The 27,298-nt window shown below is 39.7% G+C and overlaps 5 protein-coding genes across 5 annotated transcripts in view; 3 read left to right on the top strand and 2 right to left on the bottom strand.

Annotated features, from left to right (window-relative positions):
- Positions 1–134, bottom strand: part of LOC134188329 (uncharacterized) — a 7,512-nt gene extending 7,378 nt beyond the window's left edge. Inside the window, exon 1 of the mRNA XM_062656524.1 lies at positions 1–134. This exon is cut by the window's left edge and continues 13 nt beyond it. Coding sequence (XP_062512508.1) covers positions 1–96 — 96 coding nt within the window. The 5' untranslated portion in view covers positions 97–134.
- Positions 135–4,916: 4,782 nt separating this feature from the next.
- Positions 4,917–11,084, bottom strand: LOC134187846 (thioredoxin-like protein 1). Its single transcript, XM_062656012.1, has 9 exons — positions 10,973–11,084; positions 10,769–10,865; positions 10,370–10,531; positions 9,045–9,167; positions 8,335–8,404; positions 7,590–7,683; positions 6,890–6,968; positions 5,648–5,752; positions 4,917–5,158 (listed from the first exon to the last, which is right to left on the bottom strand). The coding sequence occupies exons 1-9, from the start codon at positions 11,077–11,079 to the stop codon at positions 5,129–5,131; spliced, it is 867 nt and encodes a 288-aa protein (XP_062511996.1). The 5' UTR covers positions 11,080–11,084; the 3' UTR covers positions 4,917–5,128.
- A 360-nt stretch (positions 11,085–11,444) lies between these two features.
- LOC134188044 (ERC protein 2-like) lies at positions 11,445–13,662 on the top strand. The gene is made up of 2 exons (XM_062656225.1): positions 11,445–11,734; positions 12,513–13,662. The coding sequence occupies exons 1-2, from the start codon at positions 11,446–11,448 to the stop codon at positions 13,394–13,396; spliced, it is 1,173 nt and encodes a 390-aa protein (XP_062512209.1). The 5' UTR covers position 11,445; the 3' UTR covers positions 13,397–13,662.
- A 1,369-nt stretch (positions 13,663–15,031) lies between these two features.
- LOC134188203 (uncharacterized) lies at positions 15,032–18,446 on the top strand. Its single transcript, XM_062656402.1, has 6 exons — positions 15,032–15,170; positions 15,225–15,326; positions 17,306–17,349; positions 17,446–17,599; positions 17,683–18,156; positions 18,222–18,446. Exons 1-6 carry the CDS (start codon positions 15,095–15,097, stop codon positions 18,314–18,316), a joined length of 945 nt encoding a protein of 314 aa, XP_062512386.1. The 5' UTR covers positions 15,032–15,094; the 3' UTR covers positions 18,317–18,446.
- A 3,059-nt stretch (positions 18,447–21,505) lies between these two features.
- Positions 21,506–27,289, top strand: LOC134187914 (uncharacterized). The gene is made up of 2 exons (XM_062656090.1): positions 21,506–21,695; positions 25,986–27,289. The coding sequence occupies exons 1-2, from the start codon at positions 21,638–21,640 to the stop codon at positions 27,062–27,064; spliced, it is 1,137 nt and encodes a 378-aa protein (XP_062512074.1). The 5' UTR covers positions 21,506–21,637; the 3' UTR covers positions 27,065–27,289.
- The last annotated feature ends 9 nt before the right edge of the window (positions 27,290–27,298 follow it).

Raw genomic sequence — 27,298 nt, forward strand, 5'->3', positions numbered from 1 at the left:
AAACGAATAAGGAACGGTCTCTCTAGACAACCAAATGTCTTCAGTTGAGTAAGACGTGAACGTTAGAGCGTCTTCATGTGTGTACTCGTCTACCATCCTCGTTGATGTCACACAAACGCTGCGTCAAACAAGCCAAACGTTCCGAAGGCAGAAAGAACGTGTCCGGAACTGTCTGGAAACGTCACAAACTACTAATGATATTGTTGATATCTACTAGTTAAATAGCAACGTAAAACCCTCGGTCTGGAGTACCGAGGCCAACAGTCAACAAATGCGTCATGCCTACAACATAAGAGAGTTACTACTGCTGTAGACAGTCTTCAAACGACTACTGCTTATTTGCACGACCTTCAATGACTTCCTCAAGCCTACATAGATGCAAACCATCCATAAGACAAACACCGTTGTGCTTACGCTAACGCGCGTTACCACTTACACACACACACACACACACACACACACACACACACACACACACACACACACACACACACACACACACACACACCAGCTGCAGCTATGCTGTCTGTCTGTTTGTCAGTCAGTCTACTACAAACAACTTGTTATTTATCGCTACCAACCAAATCTGCCAATTTCTTGCTCCTAATTAATTAATTAAATAAAAACATCTAGTACAACATTTACGATGTAAAGCCTCAAGTCAAGTGTGCTAACGTGCAATAGCTACACTAGCAAACAAGCCGTTAAAACAAGGGCAGGGCATCAGAGCCGGTTCGTACGACCAAGCCTGGGTACAACCATAGTCGTACACCTCTACTAGACAAAGTCGACTATTGGTGACAGCAAGGCAAGTAAGAAATCTGGATATATATGTTCAAATAGTTACCCGCTACCGTGAGATATTAAAGAAAGACAAATCTATGAAAAAGACAACGAAAACGTTGTCCAGTATTAATTCCGGTTTAGGAATAGGTGACTAATTAAATAACTAATGTTGTACTACATTGTGCTGCGTACACGAATATTCGAGGTCATCATGTTGCTCGATACTCAAAGGTTTCTGTTCTTAGAGTCATAGTGTTAGTGAGGAACGACTGGGTAAGTTTCAGAGTTGAATGAGACCTAGTTAACGCGCGTTAGTTTGTTCATAATTATGCCCACTTAACGCGCGTTAGATCATACAACTTTAGCTTTGCTTCCGACGCCCCACCTGTAATAGTATAGCTGTAGCTGGTGTGTATTTCTCTAAATCTAGTCAACTAACTACATACCTGTCTGTCCTTAAACACGTTCCTAGAATCCCTCGCACAAAACTTTGTGAGTTTCAGTGAGCTTTGTGAGGATTAGCTAATTATAGGACGCTGTGACGTCATTTGTATGTGATGAATACCTTTAGCGACACTGTGAGCCATTTCAAGACGTTCATTTCAACTCAAAGGTTCACTGCTCTTTTAGAGTTAATTAATTAACAAGCGCGATATACTACACAAGACCACAATATAGACAAACAATGCATAGACATGCAGTGCATATATGCATCATACTGCTAGAAAAGTATCGTCGCCAAATTTAATGTTATATCTATGTAGCTCTATAGTTATATCTATAGTTCTATAGCTCTCTATGTATATCTATAGTTATATCTATAGTTCTATAGCTCTCTATGTATATCTATAGTTATATCTATAGTTCTATAGCTCTCTTTGTATATCTATAGTTATATCTATAGTTCTATAGCTCTCTTTGTATATCTATAGTTATATCTATAGTTCTATAGCTCTCTATGTATATCTATAGTTATATCTATAGTTCTATAGCTCTCTTTGTATATCTATAGTTATATCTATAGTTCTATAGCTCTCTTTGTATATCTATAGTTATATCTATAGTTCTATAGCTCTCTATGTATATCTATAGTTATATCTATAGTTCTATAGCTCTCTATGTATATCTATAGTTATATCTATAGTTCTATAGCTCTCTATGTATATCTATAGTTATATCTATAGTTCTATAGCTTTCTATGTATATCTATAGTTATATCTATAGTTCTATAGCTCTCTTTGTATATCTATAGTTATATCTATAGTTCTATAGCTCTCTATGTATATCTATAGTTATATCTATAGTTCTATAGCTCTCTTTGTATATCTATAGTTATATCTATAGTTCTATAGCTCTCTTTGTATATCTATAGTTATATCTATAGTTCTATAGCTCTCTATGTATATCTATAGTTATATCTATAGTTCTATAGCTCTCTTTGTATATCTATAGTTATATCTATAGTTCTATAGCTCTCTATGTATATCTATAGTTATATCTATAGTTCTATAGCTCTCTTTGTATATCTATAGTTATATCTATAGTTCTATAGCTCTCTATGTATATCTATAGTTATATCTATAGTTCTATAGCTCTCTTTGTATATCTATAGTTATATCTATAGTTCTATAGCTCTCTTTGTATATCTATAGTTATATCTATAGTTCTATAGCTCTCTATGTATATCTATAGTTATATCTATAGTTCTATAGCTCTCTTTGTATATCTATAGTTATATCTATAGTTCTATAGCTCTCTATGTATATCTATAGTTATATCTATAGTTCTATAGCTCTCTTTGTATATCTATAGTTATATCTATAGTTCTATAGCTCTCTTTGTATATCTATAGTTATATCTATAGTTCTATAGCTCTCTATGTATATCTATAGTTATATCTATAGTTCTATAGCTCTCTATGTATATCTATAGTTATATCTATAGTTCTATAGCTCTCTATGTATATCTATAGTTATATCTATAGTTCTATAGCTTTCTATGTATATCTATAGTTATATCTATAGTTCTATAGCTCTCTTTGTATATCTATAGTTATATCTATAGTTCTATAGCTCTCTATGTATATCTATAGTTATATCTATAGTTCTATAGCTCTCTTTGTATATCTATAGTTATATCTATAGTTCTATAGCTCTCTTTGTATATCTATAGTTATATCTATAGTTCTATAGCTCTCTATGTATATCTATAGTTATATCTATAGTTCTATAGCTCTCTATGTATATCTATAGTTATATCTATAGTTCTATAGCTCTTTATGTATATCTATAGTTATATCTATAGTTCTATAGCTCTCTATGTATATCTATAGTTATATCTATAGTTCTATAGCTCTCTATGTATATCTATAGTTATATCTATAGTTCTATAGCTCTTTATGTATATCTATAGTTATATCTATAGTTCTATAGCTCTCTTTGTATATCTATAGTTATATCTATAGTTCTATAGCTCTCTATGTATATCTATAGTTATATCTATAGTTCTATAGCTCTCTATGTATATCTATAGTTATATCTATAGTTCTATAGCTCTTTATGTATATCTATAGTTATATCTATAGTTCTATAGCTCTCTATGTATATCTATAGTTATATCTATAGTTCTATAGCTCTCTATGTATATCTATAGTTATATCTATAGTTCTATAGCTCTCTATGTATATCTATAGTTATATCTATAGTTCTATAGCTCTCTTTGTATATCTATAGTTATATCTATAGTTCTATAGCTCTCTATGTATATCTATAGTTATATCTATAGTTCTATAGCTCTCTATGTATATCTATAGTTATATCTATAGTTCTATAGCTCTCTATGTATATCTATAGTTATATCTATAGTTCTATAGCTCTCTATGTATATCTATAGTTATATCTATAGTTCTATAGCTCTCTATGTATATCTATAGTTATATCTATAGTTCTATAGCTCTCTTTGTATATCTATAGTTATATCTATAGTTCTATAGCTCTCTATGTATATCTATAGTTATATCTATAGTTCTATAGCTCTCTATGTATATCTATAGTTATATCTATAGTTCTATAGCTCTTTATGTATATCTATAGTTATATCTATAGTTCTATAGCTCTTTAGGTGTATCTATAGTTATATCTATGCACCGTAGCTCGCAAGCAATGCTCACACGCGTACACGCACTGAACACTCGAAGCAACACAACGCTTGCTACGTACTATGCCAACTGGTTCTCAGGATAAGTGTTAATTACATTCTAACCACGCCTACTACCATCAACAACATTATACTACAATATTTACTAACTAACTCCTATCACATGATGGGTCTACTGGTAATTGCTGATGTGGCAATAGAATAAAGTCTCTAGCGATTTGTTGCAAGCAGTTTTGCTTTGAAGTTTAAAGAACCGTCCTGTCACTATCAAGTCTAGACACGAACGCACGCACACACACACACACACACACACACACACACACACACACTCACACACACACACACACACACACACACTCACACACACACACACACACACACTCACACATACACTCACACACACACACACACACACATACACACACTCACACACACACATACTCACACACACACACACACACACACACACACACACACACACACACACACACACACTCACACATACATTCACTCACACACACACACACACACACACACACACACACACACACACACACACACACACACACACACGCGCGCGCGCGCGCGCACACACACACACACGCGCGCGCGCGCGCGCACACACACACACACAAGATGACAAACTTTCTGTATAAAATAGAAAATTATTAATTAACTGAATCTCTAGTATTGAGAAAAATGTATTATTAACCTAGTCTGCCAATTATCTAAGCACGTACAAATTGATTCCAAGAAATAATTGGCACTGTAAAAAGGTTTATTAATTAATTAATACATTATTTCTGAAAGCACTCGCAACTAGACTACTTAGTAGAAAATAAGTTAATTTGACTATGTCAATCATGCTATACTACTACTGTAGATACCTCATACATCCCAAGTATATTACGCCTTCTGAGCCCAGCCCCAACGCTACCAGTGGTCATTTCACGAGGACAGCAACAGGGTACGTTGTATGCAAGTAAATTGACACTACTACACAGAAACTTTCTAATATTTTTAAAAACAGAAAGACTAACAACTAGAAAATCAAGATGACGACGGTAATCAACGTAGATACATCTGGACAACACCAAATAGTTTCTAGAAAGAACGTCATGCATCTAGAGTTATTAGTTCTGCAGACAGAGTCTCCCAATGGTCGCTTTCAACTCCAAGATTTTATCTAGTGACTTTCTCCGGGCTTTCCAGAAACCTGCAAACGATCACAACAGAAATAACTACACACACACACACACACACACACACACACACACACACACACACACACACACAGACAGACACAGACAGACACAGACACAGACACAGACACAGACACAGACACAGACACACACACACACACACACACACACACACACACACACACACACACACACACACACACACACACTGTCAAAACCCTCATTCATTCCTTACAATAGTTATTTCATTTGGCCAGCTACACCAGCAGACAACACATTCAAAACTGCAGCTGTGGACTAACTTCAAACAAGCACATTTGTCTGATCGATAACACATCTCAACAATACCACAAACATGCAAAACAATTTATTGCTGCTAACTTCTCAACTGATTCTCACAGATTTGTATGCCATACTAGAATGTGTTCAAGTGTATAAATTGAAACACATAATGTGCGTTTAAATTATTAGTTTTGAATAAATGACTAGTTTCTCATTCTTACCCTCTTAAAGTCCCTCATGTTTGTGAAATCACGTGGTGTCCCAAAGAATCTCAATCCAGTAACTCTAGTTGTGTCTTTTCCAGCTTGATTATCCCTCACAAACAACTATAAACAAATACCAGCATAGTCAGTAGACGGAAGATGAATAGGGATTGTGTGCTGCCAGCCATTATAATTGTACATCTAACCATTCTCTAACTATACATAAAGTAAACAGCAAGACACACAGACTTTTTATATACCGGGAATTTCCAAAATAGCATACAATGTTGCAATACAAAATTGGAATTTTTATGGAAGAAAATCTGTTCCCACTAAGTGCCCGGGCAGTTCGTAGGAAACTATGGAAAATGGCAAAAAATGACTTGAGTACATGCATGTACCCAGAGTAGGCAAGTGTGAGGCCTGTCCTGCATACTTCATGTTTATTATAAACTTAGGAGTACGACCAGACCCGGCAACCCCTCCTACACCTTGTCAGGCATTTCTCTAGAGGCTAATTTATCTCCACATTCTCGTACCCTAGCTCTTGTGGTCAATACCCAGCTCACGCAACGCAAGGCTGACATTGCTTCCGAATTCCTCTTTCAGCCTTCTGACAAACCTCAACTTCTGTTCCACGGTGTAAGACCACTGTCTGGTTGCCATACCTGGAATATCGACCAACTTTGGGCTGTAAATGAAAACAGTTTCCAAAAGATCACCCAATGGGCGATCATTTGCCTGAGTACTGTTTCGGAAACTCCTGGTACTACAACCACACTAGCATGTCACGCACGTACACACACACACACACACACACACACACACACACACACACACAGACACACAGACACACACAGACACAGACGCAGACACAGACACAGACGCGCACACACAGACAGACAGACAGACAGACAGACAGACAGACAGACAGACAGACACACACACACACACACACACACACACACACACACACACACAGACACAGACACAGACACACAGACACACACAGACACAGACGCACAGACACAGACACAGACACAGACACACAAACACAGACACAGACACACACAGACACACAGACACACAGACACACACGAAACTACTGCAATTGTTAGACAACTGACTGATAGGACAGACAATGTTTCTTCCATATTCCATTGCATCAAATATTAAAACACTATTACAGCAAGGCAACCACGGCAAAAACAATAACAAAAAGCAGAACAAAAGAGTTGTTTATATACTATCTCAACTTACAGTTATGCTGTTTACGTTTTGATACTTGACATACTGGAGACCAGTTATAGCACTTCTTGTAACTTCATGTGGTTGTAAGCTAAACACAAGCAAATAAAAATTACACTAATGCAGTATGTGCTTCAACTGCGATTGCATAGCAATAAGTAAATACAAAATTACTAATACATTAAATCCTAGACACAGACATGCACACACACACACACACACACACACAGTAAGCGACACACACACACAGTAAGCGACACACACACACACACACACACACACACACACACACACACACACACACATGCACACACGCACGTACGCATGCACGCACACATGCACACATGCACGCACACACGTGCACACACACACACACACACGCACACACACACACACACACACACACACACACACACACACACACACACACACACACACAACTGACAACAACTCAAGTAAAATTCAGCATGATCACCATCTTTCTCAGGAACATTGTCACGAATTCCAAACACACAATAAAATTAGCAGTAAAACTAAGTTTTGCAGTTGTCACTCGTAACAACTAGAATAACAAAAATTGCACTAAAAAACAAAACAATAATGTCAACGACAGAAAGAGTCACTAAATGATATGAACAAACTAACATCGCTATAGTGAATATCCAATAGTTACAACAACTACTACATAGTACTGCATATGTGTGGTTCTTACCTTATTTCTTCTACACATTTGTTTCTCTCAGCCGAGTCAAAATCCATGCTACCCGGTTGGTTAATAAATATTTTAACTGTTTTTGGTGCATACGCTAGATTGATATGCAAAGAGAAGTAAATATGTGATTTGAGTCAACAGAATAGCACAACTAGGCATTCAACAATGTGCATTAGCATGCAGCAAGCATAAGCAGACAAACAAACAGACAAACTGATAAACAAAGAAACAAACAGGGAGACACACAATAGACAAATAATTAGACAAAGAAACACATAAACAAACAGACAGACAAAGAAACAGACAGACAGACAGACAGAGAGACAGACCAGGACAGACAAACAGACAGACCGGGACAGACAAACAGACAGACAAACAAACAAACAACAGACAGACCGGGACAGACAGACAGACAGAGAGACAGACCAGGACAGACAAACAGACAGACCGGGACAGACAAACAGACAGACAAACAAACAAACAACAGACAGACCGGGACAGACAGACAGACAAACAAACAGACAGACAGACAAACAAACAGACAGACAGACAAACAGACAAACAGACAGACTGACAGACAACGGGCAGACAGACAGACAGACAGAGTAGACAGACATAAACAGACAAACAAACAGACAGACAAAGAAATAAAGACAGACTAACACACAGACAAACTGTTTACAAACTGATAGATGAACAAACACACAAGCCAGCAAGTGCAATAAACATATCGACCCGCACGTACCCGTATCTTCACAGTATATCGTTAGAGAATGCAGTTTCACAGCTTGAGAAAAACCCACCGTCATCAAAAGCTACAATAACAAAGACTTCAAAACATAACAAACAACTAGACAGCACCAACACTATTATGCATTACTAAATGTCAATATCATACTTGCGTGAGTATCACCCCACCCCAATAGTTGGCCAGAGTCAAAGGTCAAGTATGTAATGGAGTCTTACCCAAATATTGACACCTAAAGTTGTTAATTGGTGGAAGTAATTGATTTATTAACTTAAACAGCATGCTGCTACACTATAGTAGAGCTTCAAACCACCACAACTACCTACAGTATAGAAACCTAATCTTCTATAGGGTATGCATATCTGAGTCATTAAAACCTTCAACATGTGACGGACAGGCATGCACAAGTTGAAAATGTCAGTATTTCTACAGATGCAAATCTAGCAAACAGTCACCATGGAAAGCACCAATTAGCACTAATTAAAAATTAAGAGGTGTGAAAATCTTAGAGGATTGGACATAGTTGGGGTGGCGGCTTACTTGAGCACCGGGGTAATAATCAAGTCACTATAGTACTAGACACAGATCATCTTACAAGGTAACTACCCTGGTGTATATACACATGTTGGTGTTCATGATGTTTATGGACTAGAGATGTTGCTTTATTGAATTGCTGAATTCTAATCACGATTTGCTGACCGACCAACCTGTTCATCGCAGTCGCTTTCCACGTAGCTACCATCAGGTTCGAGTGCGTTATTCATTGGAGTATCTTCACTCAGATTCAGAAATTCGCTCGTTGATGTGTCGATAAATTGTTCAAGATCAGTCTAGACAAGAGACATTGTTAGTGGTCAAATATTGACAATAACAAATAAGGTGTGTGTGTGTGTGTGTGTGTGTGTGTGTGTGTGTGTGTGTGTGTGTGTGTGTGTGTGCATGCGCGCTAAAAGTTGATCAACCGCTACTGCGTATCGTGTATAGTAGTCAGGATCGTTGAGGCAGTGAACTTAATCTCGATCTTGCAAATCAAACTTATTTGATATTGTTGCACGAGATAATGACTAGAGAAGACAGGAACAAGCAACAACAAAGCTTGGACTATCAAAGCCTCATGCATAAAGCGACTAAGTCCTTTCACAATCGGTGCATAACAACTATACTAGGGGTGACAAAATACAAACAATGGAAGGATAGAACTACTTCTAAACAACTTGCATGTGAGTTTGGTATGAAAGAGCCATTTGAAGACTTAGTGATGGAGTACAATCTAAGACAGCTTGGACACCTTGGCAGAATGGGAGAGGAAAGACTCCAAAAAAGATGTTGCTGTTTGGAGAGTTAGAAAAGAACAGACCAAGCCATGGGACCAAGAAGAGGTAGCGTGATAGAATAATATCTGATCTGCGAGCCACTAGAATTGGGAATAATTGGTACAGTCTAGCACAGGATAGATCTCAGTGGTACACATAGTGCGATAAAGGAATTAGAAGGCAACGTAAGAGGACCAATGATTGTGTGGCCAATAACAGAGGCAGTGACCATCCTTGCCCTTGTGGCGGACTATTTTGTTGGAAGGGCAACACAACTGATTCTGAAGTAAATGAAACGCTCTAGTCGTTTGTCCAGGGCTCTATGCACCGCTATCATCATTTTACGATGGGCGGATTCAAGGTGTGTGTGTGTGTGTGTGTGTGTGTGTGTGTGTGTGTGTGTGTGTGTGTGTGTGTGTGTGTGTGTGTGTGTGTGTGTGTGTGTGTGTGTGTGTGTGTGTGTGTGTGTGTGTGTGTGTGTGTGTACCTGGCCAGACTCCAGGAGATTACTTAGCACAACCCATAGCTCCTACTTAGTGCACAGCAACCCAGCCATCTGGCTGGGTGCATTACCGTTTAACGGCAGCTCCTTATCCATTTGCCATTTGTGTGTGGTGTGTGTGTGTGTGTGTGTGTGTGTGTGTGTGTGTGTGTGTGTGTGTGTGTGTGTGTGTGTGTGTTTACGTGTGTGTGTTTTCCTAAAGTATTGTGTTCCTTACGTGTCCAGCGATCGGAGATTCCGTTCCTTCTTCTCCTGCAAATTGTATTATTGCTGCTTCCAGACCAGCAGCATTGGCATCTACAACTTCCGCAACTTTAACTTGGTTCTTGAATAGCTGAAACCTTGGCATAGTGCTTATGCCCTGCTGCGCAGCCAACGTCTAAAACAAATATATATATATATATATATATATATATATATATATATATATATATATATATATATATTGCAGAGAGTTGCCAATAGCAAAGTGTTACATAATAACAATCTTAATACAAAAACTACAATACTAATATTAATATTAATAATATATTAAATACTATTTAGATAATTAAATTTAAATAATGTTTAAATAATTAAATAATTGTTGTTGTTGTTGTTGTTGCTGTTGACTCACTTTGCACTCATCGACGTCTACTTTCAGAAAGATACACTCCATGTACTTTAGACTCAGTCTGGAATACGTTGGAGCAATTGAATGACACGGGCCACACCTAAGTATAGAGACACAATATATTAACCACATTTGTATACGCATGCTCAGTCAAATAAATATGTTGTATCACTGTATACTCCAAAGAGGCCTCAACTCTCAACTCACCATGAAGCCATGAAGCCTACAACGACGAGCGTTGAACCAGCACTTGCGCATTTCGATTGAAATTCAGCTTTGCTGTGGATAATGATAACGCGATCGCCAGATGCCATTTTAAATACCCGTATATTTGGTCACGTGATTGTTGTTTTGTGTGTCAGTTTGTTGTAGCTTATACATATAACACAAAATATAATACAGTTGTTGTTAAGAGTTTTTACGTGTTACATATCATATGTCTTGTTTTAGACGCGTTTTAGTTTATCCTCGGAGTTCTAACGTTTGTACGCGCGAAAATTTTATTTTTATTATTTTAGTGCAGTTCGTGTACAGTACATACAAATTTTCTTAGATGTACCTTTTACAACAATTACGTTTATAAAGGTGTTTTAAGTGTAATTTAATTTAAAACGTTAAATTTTGTATTCAAGATTATTGTCATGACAACAACGCATGCGTAATTCCTGTTGATAAAAGTCATGGCTTCTCATAGAGTCAACACAAGAGATCTCTTGCAAAAGCACTGGAATCAATTAGCAGAGAATCTGGACGCCGAATCGACAGCAAACAAACTCTACGACGAGGAGGCAATCACTAGGGAAGAAGTGAAGCGCATCAGAGCGGCGAACAGTAAGCTCGAGCAGGCAAGAGAGCTACTGACGATACTAGAGGACAAGAGCATCGACGACTTTCTAGTTTTTGCGAAAATTTTGACGAGACAGGATGGCAGTTTGGTGAGCGTCGGAAAGAGCATCTTGCAGGCTGCAAGTAGGCAATACACTGAATGTAAACACGTTCATTTATTTTAGTCGAATGGTGGTCTAGTATACTGACTTCAGGTCTAAATTTAATTAACTTAAATTAATACATTGTTATAATAGTCTGTGTTTATTTAATTAAGTTAATTATGGCCTGTCTACACTAGCAACTGGATTGCTATCAGTGCGATCAGTCGCGATTGGATTGTCATCCATTTCTGGTCTGTGGACAGGTCTTTATTGGTTTAGCAAGCATAAGTGGCTAGACCTAACGCGCGCTACAAGGCGTGGTCATGTCACGTGACAATGCAAAACAGCATGCGCTATTTTTAAATTGATGTATTTCACACCAATTAGTTAGTCTAGTGTATGCTTTACTGTGGCACAAACTGGTCATGGACAACTCGACAATCCATACTATCTACTTCGTCTTTGCTGCTTACTCTAACTAAATATAATATATTTAATTATCTGTACAGTACCTAAACCAAAAGTTGTGGCAATCAGCCTCTGCTGAAACTCAATTTATTCAAAGCTGGTCGGGCCATGCCGACTCTCTCCTACACCCGTGGTCTTGCATTGGTGTGTTTTTAATTAATTAAGAATGAGCAACACAACTCATACATTATGATAATACAGTACATAGCAAGAGCTTTAAATTGTATTTACTGCGTGTTTTCTAATTGAGTTTCTAGTATTGAATTCTGTAGCAGCAGTCAGTGTGCACGTGACACTGACCTGCTGTAAACATTCTGTTTATCCTGCTGTTGTTACGTTGCATTATGTAGATGATTCTCAAACGAATGATGTTAACAGAAAAATATCAATGGCTAGCAAAGATGTTGCTTGTCAAACTGAAGCAATAGACGCAGGAAGACGTGAACATTTTCAATCAGGAGATTCTAGACCTGTTGTCACGGTTATCTCAGTTGGTGTGGCTGGTCTCGTTGGTGCTATCATCATACACTTGGTTATGAGAAACGATTACTTGCAGAAGTCTGTTTCTGCTCTTGAAAAATCTGTTCTAGAATATGAACGAGTTATTGCAAACTTGACAGAGTTGTCACGTGCGTCTTCAAGTTTGGAAGAAAGTCGCGACAGATTGCTGGAGGAAAGGCTACAGTTGATGTCTCTGATAGACGGAATGAATATCAATCTTACTAAGCAAACAACAGCAAGCTCTCTGTTGGAACAAGAGAAACGATCTCTGGAAGAAAATCTCACTGATGTATCACATGTTGTTCAAAGGCTGTCTGTCAAATTGTCGAAAGTGGTTGCTGAGAATAGAGACTTGAAACGTCGTCGATTATTTTCTAGGCAGTGTGTAGGAACCAGGACTGCTCGTCTCAATCAGTGTGTGGAAAGTCTGAAAGAGGCTGCTTCCACTTCAGAAAAGGAGCAGGAGACATTGTTATCAGAGAATACCAAGTTGAAAAATGAAATCGCTGCGATGACATTGAAGCTGTCCGATGCTGTGCAGGCTCGTGACAAGTTGCTGGATGAAACCAAACAGTTGAAGCAGAAGCTTGAAGAAACGCTGAAACGTTTGGAAACTGGAGAAGGACGTCGTTGTGGAGGAAAGCATGGTCATGGAAAACATGGTCATGGTCATCATCATCACCATCATGGACATCATGGAAAACGCGGTAGAGGGAAATGCGGGAGACGTTAGTCTAGCAAGAATAGAAGGCCAGGGATTTTTATTTTAGTATTTTTAACTTGGTATGTAGGTAAAACCGTTCACATTATTAATTAAGATTTGTTGCTTCACTGTTGGTGGTTTTTTGAATTTGAGTGGTCTTAGTTACCTTATTGATATTGACTTAGTTAATTAGCAATATTTCTAAGCTTTCTAACAATATTTTAATCTTCAATTAAGAATATTTGAAGCTTAATTTAGTTTGAAGAAATTAGAAAAAGTTTTTTGCTGATGTTCGAACAGTATGGTGATGTGTGGGTTGTGTATTGTCTTCACTTGGTCAAATAGATACCTTAGAGGTTTGAAAAAATCTCGCAAATAAACAAGCAAAATAATACAAACAAACAAGCATACAAACGAACGAACAAACGACAAACAAATTAACGAATAGACAAACAAACAAACAAACACAAATTAATAACCAAATAAACAAACAAACAAAACCGAACAAACAAATAAATAAACAAAAACAAACAAATAAACAAACAAATCAATAAATAAACAAAAATAAACGAACAAATCAATAAATAAGCAAACAAATAAATAAATAATTGAACAAAAACAAATAAACAAGCAAACAAATAAATAAACAAATAAACAAACAAACAAATAAATAAATAAATAAATAAACAAATAAACAAATAAACAAATAAACAAACAAACAAATAAACAAATAAACGAACAAATAAATAAATAAATAAATAAATAAACAGACAAATAAATAAACAAGCAAACAAACAAACAAATAAACAAACAAATAAACAAACAAACAAATATATAAACAAAACAACAAACAAGCAAACAAATAAACAAACAAACAAACAAACAAACAAATAAACAAACAAATGAACAAACAAACAAACAAACAAACAAACGAATAAATAAACAAACAAACAAATAAACAAACAAACAAACAAACGAATAAATAACAAATAAACAAACAAATAAACAAACAAACGAAAAAACAAATAAACAAGTAAACAAATAAACAAACAAATAAACAAACAAACAAACAAATAAAAAACAAAACAAACAAACAAACAAACAAATACATGAACAAACAAACAAATAAATAAACAAACAAATATATAAACAAAACAACAAACAAACAAAGAAATGAACAAACCAACAAACAAATAAACAAAGAAACAAAGAAACAAATAAAACAAACAAACACACATAAATAAACAAACAAACAAATGTATAAACAAAACAAATTAAAAACGCAAACAAAAAAATAAACAAACATACAACAAACTTTCAAAAGTTGTAGAAACTTTCGAAACAATAGTTAATTTTGATGTCCATTTAACTAACAGTGTAGAGAAAATTAAATTTCCGACATTTTAATTTAGGGAAATAATTAGTGTTAAGTAGGTTAGCTAGATCAATTCCAGTGTTGTCAACGCGTTTGCCGCGTTGTTTCTCACCTACTCAGCTAATTCATGTTATTCCCAACACTCCCAGGTGACGACAGTCGTTCGTCGTCGTGCAAGCACGCGACACAACAGCACCCGGTCGCCTCCACCACACATTCGACCCACCGCGGCAATGTCGACCGAAGAGAGTCTACAGAAGAATCCACCTACTCACAGAAAAACACCATTCTGGCCTACACACCCAGTCCTCCCACGCAGACAGCGAATACCACCACTCGAAGTCATCACACTGATGCAGAAGCGATGCAAGACACTCGACGGATGGAAGAGAAAGAAAGTCAGAGAGAACAAACTCGATCAGCGACAAAGTACGCAAAACAGTGATGAACACACAAAGAGTTTGACGAGTTTCTTTTGACTAGATTTCTATTGGCTACTCCAGCCGTTGTCTGTAAACAAACGACAGAGAGGTGAAGAGGAGGACAAAGACGAAGGAGGAAGGAGATGCCGAAGCAGCAGCAAAGGTAATCGATGGAGTATTGTTTGCTGGGTTTGGGGGATTGTAAGATAGTAACAAGGAAAGCGAAACGGGCATATGTTGCAACAAGCCACCCCTTAGTTGTTTGTAGAGAGGCGCCTAGAGTGGCGTGTATGGCGGTTGACAAGGTGGTAGGTTACTGGTATTTGTGCAGATGTACGGAGGGATTGTATACGAAAAAAAACGCTCGTAAAAGCAGGCAGGAATAAACAAACAAAGAAACGAGCAAACGAACAAACAGACGAACGAAGGACAAACAAATTATTTAAAGAACAGGCAAACAAACAAATTGACAAACAGAAACAAATAAACAAACAAACAAATATATTAACAAACAAACAAACAAACATACATACATACAAACAGAAGAATGAACGACAAACAAATTAACGAATAAAGAGCAAACAAAGAAACAAACAAACAAACAAACATACAAACGAAGGGCAAACAATTTAGCGAACGAACAAACAAACAAATGAACAAACAACAACAAAGAAACAAATAAATATATTAATTAACAAAAAAACATGCAAACGGACGAACAAACGACAACAAATTAACGAACAGACAAACAAACAAACGAACAAACAAAAACAAATAAACAAACAAAAACAAAAACAAGCAAGTACATTGATTAGAAAACAAACATACAAACGGACAAACAAACAAAAAAACCAACAAACGGACGAACAAACGACAAACAAGTTGACAAACAGATCAACAAACAAGTAAACAAACAAATATATCAACAAGCAAACAAACGACAAACAAGTTGACAAACAGACCAACAAACACACAACAAATGTATTAACAAACAAACAAACGTACAAACGTACGAACGTCAAATATTAAAGAGCAGACAAACAAAACAAACGAACAAACAAAAACAAATAAACAAACAAAAACAATAACAAGCAAGTACATTGATTAGAAAACAAACATACAAACGGACAAACAAACAAAAAACCAACAAACGGACGAACAAACGACAAACAAGTTGACAAACAGACCAACAAACAAACAAGAAATGTATTAACAAACAAGCAAACGTACAAGCGTACGAACGACAAATATTAAAGAGCAGACAAACAAAACAAACGAACAAACAAAAACAAATAGACAAGCAAATATATTAATTAGCAAACGAACATACAAACGAACCAACAAACAAACAAACAGACAGACGAAGAAACGACAAACAAATTAACGAACAGACAAACAAACAATGAACAAACAAAAACAAATAAACAAACAAATATGTTAACAAACAAACAAACAAACAAACAAACATTCATACAAACAGAGGAATAAACGACAAACAAAGTAACAAACAAAAATCAACAAACAAATGAACAAATAAACAAACAATTATATTAATTAACAAACAAACATACAAACGGAGGAACGACAAACTTGAACAAACAAACAAATAGACAAACAAATATATTAATTAACAAGGCAAAACAAACATACAAACAGACGAACAAACGACAAACAGATTAGCGAACGGACACACGAACAAACGAACAAACAAAAACAAATATATTAATTAACAAACAAACACACAAACGGAGGAACGGACAAATTATAAATTAACAAACAAACAAACAAGCAACACAAAACAACAATAGATATGTAAGTCAGTGCATTCCTTACCAGCGTACGCTAATAAATGCGGATTCTATTCGACGGCAAATCAAAGTGCATGTCTTGCATGCTCATAACTTGAAAATTTCAACGGGTGACGACGGTCATGCATGGGCAAGTAAATATTGATCTCATTTATTAGTTAATATTAATACAATTAATTGTTTTAAAATATTAGTTAATATTAATACAATTATTAATATTAATACAATTATTAATATTAATGCAATTATTAATATTAATGGACACTCTAATAGACTGGCTATGCGCCGATGAGAATCACTGACAATGACCTCTTGCATGCGCGTTTCTTTGCAGTAAACGACGAGGTCGTTACATCAAGTGAAACGTCATCCGAAAAAGTAAGGCACGCACGTTGCAAACTTACTGCCGTTGTGTATACGTGCTGTAAAAGATTAGCTAATCAGACTTTTGTCAAACGCATCTGTTTGCCACAGGATCTTTCTCCCCCAGGTAGCAGTCCACGTCAATACAACACAATGACATTGTCGAGGATCGACGTGTCGTCTCATTTCTCAAGAAACGACGACGGAAGAATTCGCGGAGGATCTGCTACGCGTTTCATTCGTGATTTGTTACGTCACCGACTGAGTAAAATAAAACACAATAATTCTCTTAGAAATTTAATTGTTTTTGTGTAATTATTAATTAACTAACGTGTGTGGTCGCGTTAGCTTGTGTTAGACTGTCAAACGGAGACACAACACAAGAGAGAGTGAACAGACAGCGAGCCAATTATAGACTCAAGTTTTCCGAACGGCAAAAATGTTATTCAAAAGGTTCGAGCAAATCTTGTTCAAGCGACCAGCAAAGGAAAGATGTATACGACTCTGATTACGTCGAGACGACAACCACAAAGGGAAGTTCGGATTCTAACAGTGGTATTGAGCATGCGCGAGAGTGGCTCTCTCTGGTGCGCACGGAACCGGTGACGTCAGACGCGAGCACTTCCGTCTCGAAGGCATCGCCGTTTGCGAAGCAAACCTATCACTGTCTGCAGATATCGAGTTTAAAGGGTCGTTCGGAAGTCTTCCAACTTGCTAGAAAGGAGAAGATGAAGTGTCTAGATGCTGACGAGTTTTTCAGATGGGAGACACTCAAGAAAGTCGGAGTATACGGGATAGCAGGAGACCTCAAGTATACAATCAGTGCGTTCACAAAAATTCAACTGAATGACTCAAAATGTTTTGCTAATTTTTGTTTATGTTTGAAGGACAAGAAATAGCTCGACAATTCTCAAGATCTAGAGCTGACATTGACCGCAATACTCAACGAAAACCGGCACAGAAAAAGCAAACGAAATACTAAACTTTTGAAAGAGCTAGGTAAAGAACAATTTTTTAAAATTTTAGTAGATTACTGATTTGAATAACCATTATTGTTACTAAACACGTAGCAAAACTTTGATTGTGTGCTATAATTAATTAATACTGTTCTAGCTGTCTTGTCTTGTTTCGTATACTGCTGTGTAGCTTCATGCGCTGTCGGCTTTCCCAGATATTCAATTCTCACGAGGATTAAGTGTCTGCGGAAGAGCCGAAAGTGCAGCGAGACTAGTCACGAGGCTAGCGCAGTGGCGGACCCAAGGCTGTCCCAAACTCAAACGGAAAGGAGCGCACGTTTCATACGCTTTTGACAAGGTGACATCACGAAACGATAAACGCAGAACTAGAAATGTATCAGTGATAGCAGAGTCAACGAATGATCACATGAATACATTGCTACGCACTTTGAAACATACATCAGTAATAGGATTGGGAATTGTACCTTTTAGGTGCGACAGAAATACATCATTCATTCATTCATTTGCTCATTTCACAAAGCGTCATCAAGGTCTGCGCATGCTCACACACTTTACAGAGCTCCTTTTACTACTTCCGGCTTGAAACAAGGAGGCGCACGCTTGCTGCACCACCTTCTAGTCTAAATCCGCCACTGCAATCGCTTTCTTGGCGTTTCCGCATGACACCGCTATAACGAACGCTTTTGCGCATGCTCGTAAACAAGGTCCTGGATAAAGTTAATTTTTGAGGATCCAAAAATTTTTATCAGTTAGTTTTCAAAACAGAAAACCGTAATACTCACGGAAATAGAGTGCTTCAATGTCTACGATTTAAATCGTAGAAATACTAGTTACCATGCTTGCTACATAGGTAGCAACTAATCAACAAGACACCCTAGCTAATCTAGCAACACAAATCATTGAAAACGCTTACACGAACTGGGACTTGATCAAATTATTCTTCTGCTGATTCAAGCGTTGCTTGATGACAGCTAGTGTTCACTAGTTACTAGGGACATTGTCCAAGTGCTTCTTGGTTAGCTATGAAATACATCACAGTTTGGACAACGAGAAGTTGTTAGTGCGTTTCCATAATAAAGTGCAAAGACCACCTTAGCTTTTTTCGAATTCGACTCCATGATCCCTAGCTAGTGCATGAGCTCCAGAGGAGCCACCTATACTGTATCACAGCTGCAACAGACAGTTTCATTGTTGACACACGTAGAATTTAGTTGCACTAATTAGGCAATAGCCACCAGGGTCTGCATTCAATTGGATTAATTCATATGAGACTTTCTCAATTGCAATTTTTATTTGGATGGTGGGAATGTTCTAGCGCTTGTAGATGCTAGGGTGGGTGTGGGACGCAGACAACGTATATGTCTAGTACTTTCCTTCTCAGTGAAGACAGAATAATCCAGATCATCGTCCGTTATAGGCAGTCTGTCTCCTTGGTAGCTAGAGGTGGCTTAGCTCTAGGCAGCCGCGGAACAATGCAATTTGAGCGTGGCTGTTTCAATCTTATAAACAATTCAGCGGTATTGACGACAGTCTGACTAGGAAAGCAATGACGACAAGTAGCGAATTCTCCATTTCTTCCAAATTTTCATACAGTTCAAGTGCATCCACTGCCATTGACGAAGCGCGAGGCAAGCACAGATGGTCCGAGCTTGTGTAATCTATATCTAAAGAGTCACTAGCAAAACAAGCCACGTTCTTCCTGCCTCCACCAGGAATATTAGAGCAAAGCGTGTCGGGTTTACTTACTCCTTCATGATAACAGTTAGCGTCTAGTGAACGGACGTAAAATGGAAGTGAAAAAAATCCTGTTACTTCCGGATCCCGCTCTCTACGAGGGTCCTACCAGACGGCGACGAAAAAAAAACAAACTTGGTCTGCAGCATTAGAAAGAACAGAAGTCAGTGTGGTGTCATGATGAGATGTAGGAACTCAGTAAGGCAAGTGTTGATCGCGCAGCTGACGGAGATGTAGAAGCTACAAAGTGTCAGAGGGCGTGTCAGAGGGTGTGTCAGAGGGTGTGCCAGAGCTGGGAATAGTCTCCAGGTACAGTGAGGGAAGAGCCGTACACAATTTCCGCTGAAGAACATCCCAATTCTTCCATAGGCGCTATCCATATTCCAAGGAGTACACCCAGGGTAACGCCTGCATCCAGTGGGGGCTAGTGAGACGCGCACGCAAAAGGCAGACTTCACTGAAGGCGGCGATGAACTCGTAGAGTGGTAGGTAGGCTGTTGACACAGCAGCTCACTGCTCGGCGGAAGTGTTCTCCCCAGGATCTTTTGGCAAAGTGGGCTTTTAATATTTTAAGCAATTAAGCTTTTAGGTAAAGTAGATCATCCAGATGCCAAGACTCGAGGATCTCAAAGTAAGCTTATTAAATTAATTAACTAAGACAGCGGGTGGCGTCTAATTGTGCGGAACACTAACACTTTGCACTCACACATGCAGTCCCTAATAATACTTTCGCAGCTGGTGTTCACGTGCAAGTTGGTTTATACGTATACATGTCAGCGAAGTGCACGCGTCGTGGCGTCGCAAAGAACTATTGAGTTTTTCTTTACGAGCAACGCTGTCGAAGCTAAGAACACCTGCATTGTTGAAAGAAAATGAGCGGCAACTGATGAAACACAGGACGACTGGAGTAGATCGCCAGTGGCTAAATGATTTCCCATGACTTCTGTACTACGTATAGTGAGGCAGAAAAGAAGACACAGTCATTGCTGTGCTCTCTTTGTCAAAAGACACAATCTAGGACTAAAAGATGTGCACTAGGAAAAGCTATTTAGCTAGAATAATATCCCATGTAAAACGATCACTCGCCAAATTAGTCTACTAGTGCATGAAAGACGCTCGTGCCATGAATCGGCTGTCTCTAGAGAACCAACCCGCGCACTGTCGGGTAAGGACGACGAAATTTCTAGAGCTCGACACAGTTGAGCCTCATTGATCTGTAAAATATATAGTTTTAACTGCCAATTGAGCGTGGCATTGGGTAACACCTACTTGACGGAGTATTCCGCTCTACCTTCTAAGATATTTCTGGGGAGAACACCGAGTCTGCTAATTGGTGTAAGCGAGCTGGCGCCGCTCTTAGCGTCAACATTTCGTGTGACACGTGCAGCTGTCGGCCGATCATGCCAACAGTGCAGGTACGGCATTATCTTGCCAGCGGATCTACCTCCACATGATCTGTACAGTACGAGCGCCGTGACTGGCTTATTTAGCCGCACCTAGACGGAAGTTACCTATTAGTGACTGTCGACGTTCACGCCGTCATTTGTTGGGTTGTACTCTCACTGTTCGTTGCTTTGTTGCCGACGACGACAATGCAAGCCACCGTTTTCTTGCTTCTGTTGTTCACGTGGATTGATGACATCAAAACAGGTGAGCTGCTTGCCTCGAGGTCAATGCTAGAGTAGTTATAACCTAGAGTAATAGAGACGGAGTCAAATTGTACCATGCTCCACACAATACCTAGAAGTATACGTTCACTCTACTCTAAAATCGAGTTACTTCCCTCAACGATGGTCCTACACCGCCCGAAAACAACTCACTTTTGATCCTCATCGCCCCTGGCCGTTCTTTGTATTGTGGAAAACTTAATTAACTAATTATGTCACTAGGAAAGCCTAGCCTTTGTTGTTTATTTCATATTGCTAATGGTTTGAAAAAGAGATTAGGTGTGTTTTCGTTTACAGCAGAGTATGCCCTCATACCAATGCCCACTACGGCTGCACAAAGGTATTGGAACGGAAAAGCGCGAAATGCAGTTAGTAACGATGCATGCCGGCCTTTGCGATGCTGCTTACTGTGGTATTCTTGTACTTCTACGCACACACTGATTACACACCACGGAAGACTGACGCTCTATTGCTATAGACACACTGCACTATCTCTGAACGCGGAACTCAGACTCACTAGGATGTACTGTCTCGTAACGTACACGCAGCTAATCTAATTAGTATACTATATCACACTCCTCCCCCTTTAGGACTGTCTATACCGTTTGGGTGGTTTCCTGTTTTCCCGGAGAGGGTATCCTCTCTTCTGGTACTGTTGTAGACGGTGGTGTCTGGTGCGACTGCTGAGCCGTTGGTGTCTCAGTGATGTTTTCTCGTGCACTTGTCGATTGATCTTGTCCTTTTTGCTTGTTGTTGTCATTGTCTTTGTTCCCTGTGGGTAGAGAGATCTCCCCGGTAGGTTCCCATGTGTACTCTGGAAAACTTCTTCCATCACGCTCTCTCAATTGGTCAATATGGACATACCTTGTCCCTCCTTCAACACTTACAAGATAGGTTGCAGGAGCTAAACGTTGGATAAATGACCCCGCATAGCCATTTCCCTCTGCTATCTTGTCTTGGATTTGCAACACTGACTGTCATCCCACGGCTCTAGCTGTCGAACCCGGCCAGATGCAGTGTCATATTGTTGACTCTGAGCCTCTCTCAACTCACTGTCATCTTCAGGACGTAATAGTGATAGTCTTGTTCTCGGACTTCGCTTCAACATTAATTCGGCTGGTATTGCATCGCAGCATAGAATGACAGGCTTCTGTAAGTCGTAGTGTACTAAGAAATCAGACTGCAACAGCTTCTGTTTCACTTCCAAAAATGCTTTCATCTGTCTTGTTTCCCAAGACCACTGTCTCTGTTTCTGCAACAACTCATATAATGGTTCCAATACTGAACTCAGATTAGGCAGGAACTTCCTATAGTAACTGAGAAGACCCAAAAATGCCTTCTATTCAGTAACACTGGTCAGTGGTGGTGCATCTCAAATTGCCGCCACCTTGCTCTCTGACGGTTGGATGCCTCTGCTGCTGATAACGTGGCCTAAATATTCAACTTGTGACTTGTTGAATTCACATTTCTCTCGTTTGAGCTTTAGACCCGCTTTGTCCAATTTCTGTAAAACTGCCATGAGTCTCTCATCATGCTGTGATTCGTTCTCTCCTACGACTAAGATATCATCCATGTAGCATACTGTTCCGGCAACTCCTGCCAAGATCCTATCCATTTTTCTCTGCCAGATGCTGGGTGCTGTGTTGATTCCAAACGGCATCCGAGTGTAAGCAAACAGCCCCTTACTGGTATTCATGGTCAGATATTCTTGGCTGTCTAGCTCCACTTGCAACTGTTGGTAAGCATGTTTCATATCCAGCCTTGAAAATATAGCTCCTCCTGCTAATGTGGCAAAAAGATCTTCCGGATTAGGCGTAGGGTATGGATTGCTCTCTAAATAAGGATTAATTGTCACCTTGTAATCTCCACACAGACGCACAGTCCCATCTGCCTCCTGGACCATTACTATGAGTGCAGCCCACTGACTGCTTTCCACAGGTCTCAGTATGCCTTCGTTTTGCAACCGTGACAGCTCACTGTCCACTTTCTCTTGTAACGCGTACAGTACAGGACGGGGTCTATAGAACTTCGGTTGAGCTCCCTCCTTCAGTGTAATCCTGACTTGACTTCTCTCCAAGGTACGGACTCCTGGACCAAATAGTGCAGGAAACCGCTCAACTAGACTAAGACGTTTCTCTCCCTGGTCTTGAAACAATGAGCTCCAATCCATGTGAATCACCTGCAACCAGCTCCTTCCAAGAATTGCAGGCTTGTTGCTATCATCAACAACAACTATTTTAGCACAGCGAATTGATTGCCATACCTCACTGGAACATCTGCTTCTCCTCGTACTTCTAACGACTCGCCACTGTACGTTTGCAGACGCACAGAACTCGGTGATAACTGCACATGACTTAATGCGCTCGGGTAGACTCCTGTTGGAATCACTGTTACCGTCGCTCCCGTATCCACCTCCATATCAACGTCACTTCCCGCTATGTTCATTGTTACGTTCACTCCACCTTTGCTTGTGAGCGAAAACAATACACCACTTCCTCTTGATCGATCTGATGAGTACTGCGGGGTTTCCCCTTCTGCTTAGAAGGCGTGGCTGACGGCGCGGCTGCTGCCTTTGTGCTCTCGTCTCTCCTTTTCTTGCGGCGCATTCTGGCAATGTGACCTACTGCTTTGCAATGATGGCAGGATTGGGTTTTGAACCTGCAGTTCGCTGGATGATGACTAGTACCTCCGCAACGATAACATTCCTTGAGGTCTTGTGAAGGCCACTTCCTCTGAAAAGAACCATCTGTCGCTTCCTTTCTCGCGGCATGTGTGATCTCTGATTGCTGCATAATTGGCCTCCTTGGCGGCTGAACAGCATGACCACTACGTAACAAACGCGTCTCCTGAGTCGCTGTCTCGAAGGCTTGAGCCATCTCTACAGCCCTTGCGAGGGTTAGGCCAGCCTCCGCTAGTATCTTTTGTTGCAATGCCTCAGAAAACAGACCGCAGACGAGGTGATCGCGGAGAGCTGTACTCAAAGAATCACCAAACTGACAATCCTTTGCTAATCTGCGCAATTCTGACAGAAACCTCTCTTTGTAGTCTTCAACCTGTCGATTCCTGGTCAGAAATCGCTAATCTTCCCGTGTCGGCCCGTTGCCATGTCCTCGTCGCCAATTGTGGTATTCTTGTACTTCTACGCACACACTGATTATACACCACGGAAGTCATTAGTAAAGTTCGTCATTGCCGAGCGTAGCGAGGCCGGGTCGCACTCCTGAAAGGGGCGTGGTCCTATATGGCTCTTCATCGAGATTTTGGTATATATATATATCTAAATGTGTGTGTGTGTGTGTGTGTGTACGCGCGTGCGCGCGACCCCGTTTCATGCTAGGACCTACCTTAAAAATCGTTTTCGTGTCCGACTAGAGATGTGTCTAAGAACGATTCGTTTAGGTGAGCAAACTGCGACGAAAACGCGCAAGAGGGCTTGGGTACGAGGCTAGTGCCGAGGTCAGAGCCACATATATATGGTTCTGGCCGAGGTAGCCTCGGCTTCCCAGACCCGTGTAGCGCCAATTCAAAATCGTCCTTCACGGGTCTGAGATGGTACCGCCTCTTCTCAATATACTGCGGTTGGTCCTAGGACCAGCATTAGTGTTCAGTTTCATAATGCATACCTTTCCAATTACAGCTGTAATCAACGAAGGCGGATTCACAGCGATCAGACACATGCCGATCGCGTCCGCGGCACTACTAGTAAAAGAAAGTGTTTCCTAACGTCCCGTTCGCGTTCCCTATACTAACACACAAATGGTAAAACCGTAGCTACCGTAAACACAAGGTACCCGTGCAGCGGAATGCGACACCATGTTCTAGCGCGACATGTCTTCGTCGTTCTTGTATTACGGCCGTAATTGGAGAGGTATGCACTTATGAAACTGAACACGAATGCTGGTCCTAGGACCAACCGCAATATATTGAGAAGAGGCGGTACCATCCCAGACCAGTGGAGACGATTTTGAATCGGCGCTACACGGGTCTGGGAGGTCGAAGCTAGTGTCAACTTAGCCTCGTACCCAGGTCCTCTTGCGCTCCCAGAATCTCTGTTTACTCTCATGAATCCCGTATGTTCCCAATACAACAGCCATTATTGTAACTCGGGAAAATACGCAAGGCTATAAAAATTCTGCATACAGTAATGAGCAAGAGAACAACTAGGTAACGCAGTCGAGGATTTAGCACTTTAGTGCTTCGTTTCATTCGTTGTCTGAATTTAGATCAAATTGTCTTTTATACACTTGCATAGCGTTTATCTTGTGTATTGCAGCCTACAGTGTAGATCCAGAATCTATTGTCGAGCCGGTCAACATTGATAGTTCCGACTACGCCCACGTGCAAGAAGATGGCGTGAAGATTTGGCGTTTCGACATCGAATCTCACCGATGCGGCTCGGCTCGTGTCAACCTCAAGTCGTTTGTCATGAATCTTGGAGACTACGTCGTTGTGTATGGCCTGAATGCAGACGGACAAGCAATAGGAGTAGAGAGATTTGAACGAAAAGGTTGGCGCGATGAAGGCGAAGTGAACAGTCGTCGCGTGTGGGCTAAACATATCGTTCTCGAGTTGCACGCAAAGTCTCCATCTTCTCACTTCCATTTCACATACGTTCACTACGCTGACTGTTATCATGAAGGAGTGAGTAAACCCAACACGCTTTGTTCTGATGGCGCAGGCTGGAAGAACATGGTTTGTTTCGAAAATGATTCTAGTATCTACAATCTTGGACCGTCAGTGCTTGCCACGCGCTTCGTCATTGGAGGAATGCCGGATACTTGCACTGTATGGAAATCTGGCAGAGACGGAGAATTCACTACTTGTCATCATTGCTTTCCTGATCAGACTGTCGTCAGTACCGCTGAATTGTTTTATAAGTTTGACACAACCACGTGCAATGGTACCGAGGGTTCCATAGCTGCCACTTATTACGCAGACAGACTGCTTAAAACGGACGAGGATCTGGATTATTCTGTCTTCACTGTAAAGGAAAGTACTACACATATAAGTTGTCTGCGCCGTACAACCACCATAGCATCTACAAGCGATAGAATATTCCTTATTCACCATCCGAATGGAAATCCCAAGAAAGTCTCGTACCAATCCAATGCAGACGCTGGTGGCTATTGCTTAATACAACTCAATTCCACCTGTGTCAACAACGAAACTGTCTGTTACAGCTGCGATACATTAGGTGGCTCATCTGGATCTCCTGTGTTCTACACTAGGGATGGAGTCAAAGTGGTCTTTGCACTTCATTTTGGAAATGCACAAGCAACTCCTCGTTGTCCAAACCATGGAAAAAAGATGTATTTCATAGCTAACCAAGGAGCACTCGGACAATGTCCCTAGTGAACACTGTCATCAAGCAACGCCTAATTTGATGACGTTACCGTGAGCAGCAAAAGAACAATTTGATCAAGTCCCAGTTGATAGTAATAAGGAAGCTGCTCGAACGGATTTGTGATGCTGTAGTATAGATTAGTTAGGGTGTCTTGTTGATTAGTGGCTTTACCAAGTTGTGAGCATGGTAAACGTAGTGTTGTCTGTAGCTAAGAAAGACTGGGCTGCATTGAATACGTCTCA

Source organism: Corticium candelabrum, chromosome 12 (assembly GCF_963422355.1).
Source record: "Corticium candelabrum chromosome 12, ooCorCand1.1, whole genome shotgun sequence".
In the NCBI taxonomy this organism is placed as follows: domain Eukaryota; kingdom Metazoa; phylum Porifera; class Homoscleromorpha; order Homosclerophorida; family Plakinidae; genus Corticium; species Corticium candelabrum.

Coding starts and splice junctions, on each gene's coding strand:
- LOC134188044 (XM_062656225.1), top strand. CDS start 11,446: ATGGCTTCTCATAGAGTCAACACAAGAGATCTCTTGCAAAAGCACTGG. Junction 11,735..12,512: donor GAGCATCTTGCAGGCTGCAA/GTAGGCAATACA, acceptor TGCATTATGTAG/ATGATTCTCAAACGAATGAT.
- LOC134187846 (XM_062656012.1), bottom strand. CDS start 11,079: ATGGCATCTGGCGATCGCGTTATCATTATCCACAGCAAAGCTGAATTT. Junction 8,405..9,044: donor AAAGCGACTGCGATGAACAG/GTTGGTCGGTCA, acceptor TTGTTATTGTAG/CTTTTGATGACGGTGGGTTT. Junction 6,969..7,589: donor AAATGTGTAGAAGAAATAAG/GTAAGAACCACA, acceptor GCTTGTGTTTAG/CTTACAACCACATGAAGTTA.
- LOC134188203 (XM_062656402.1), top strand. CDS start 15,095: ATGCAGAAGCGATGCAAGACACTCGACGGATGGAAGAGAAAGAAAGTC. Junction 15,171..15,224: donor CAAACTCGATCAGCGACAAA/GTACGCAAAACA, acceptor TCTTTTGACTAG/ATTTCTATTGGCTACTCCAG. Junction 18,157..18,221: donor AGACCTCAAGTATACAATCA/GTGCGTTCACAA, acceptor TTATGTTTGAAG/GACAAGAAATAGCTCGACAA.
- LOC134187914 (XM_062656090.1), top strand. CDS start 21,638: ATGCAAGCCACCGTTTTCTTGCTTCTGTTGTTCACGTGGATTGATGAC. Junction 21,696..25,985: donor GATTGATGACATCAAAACAG/GTGAGCTGCTTG, acceptor TGTGTATTGCAG/CCTACAGTGTAGATCCAGAA.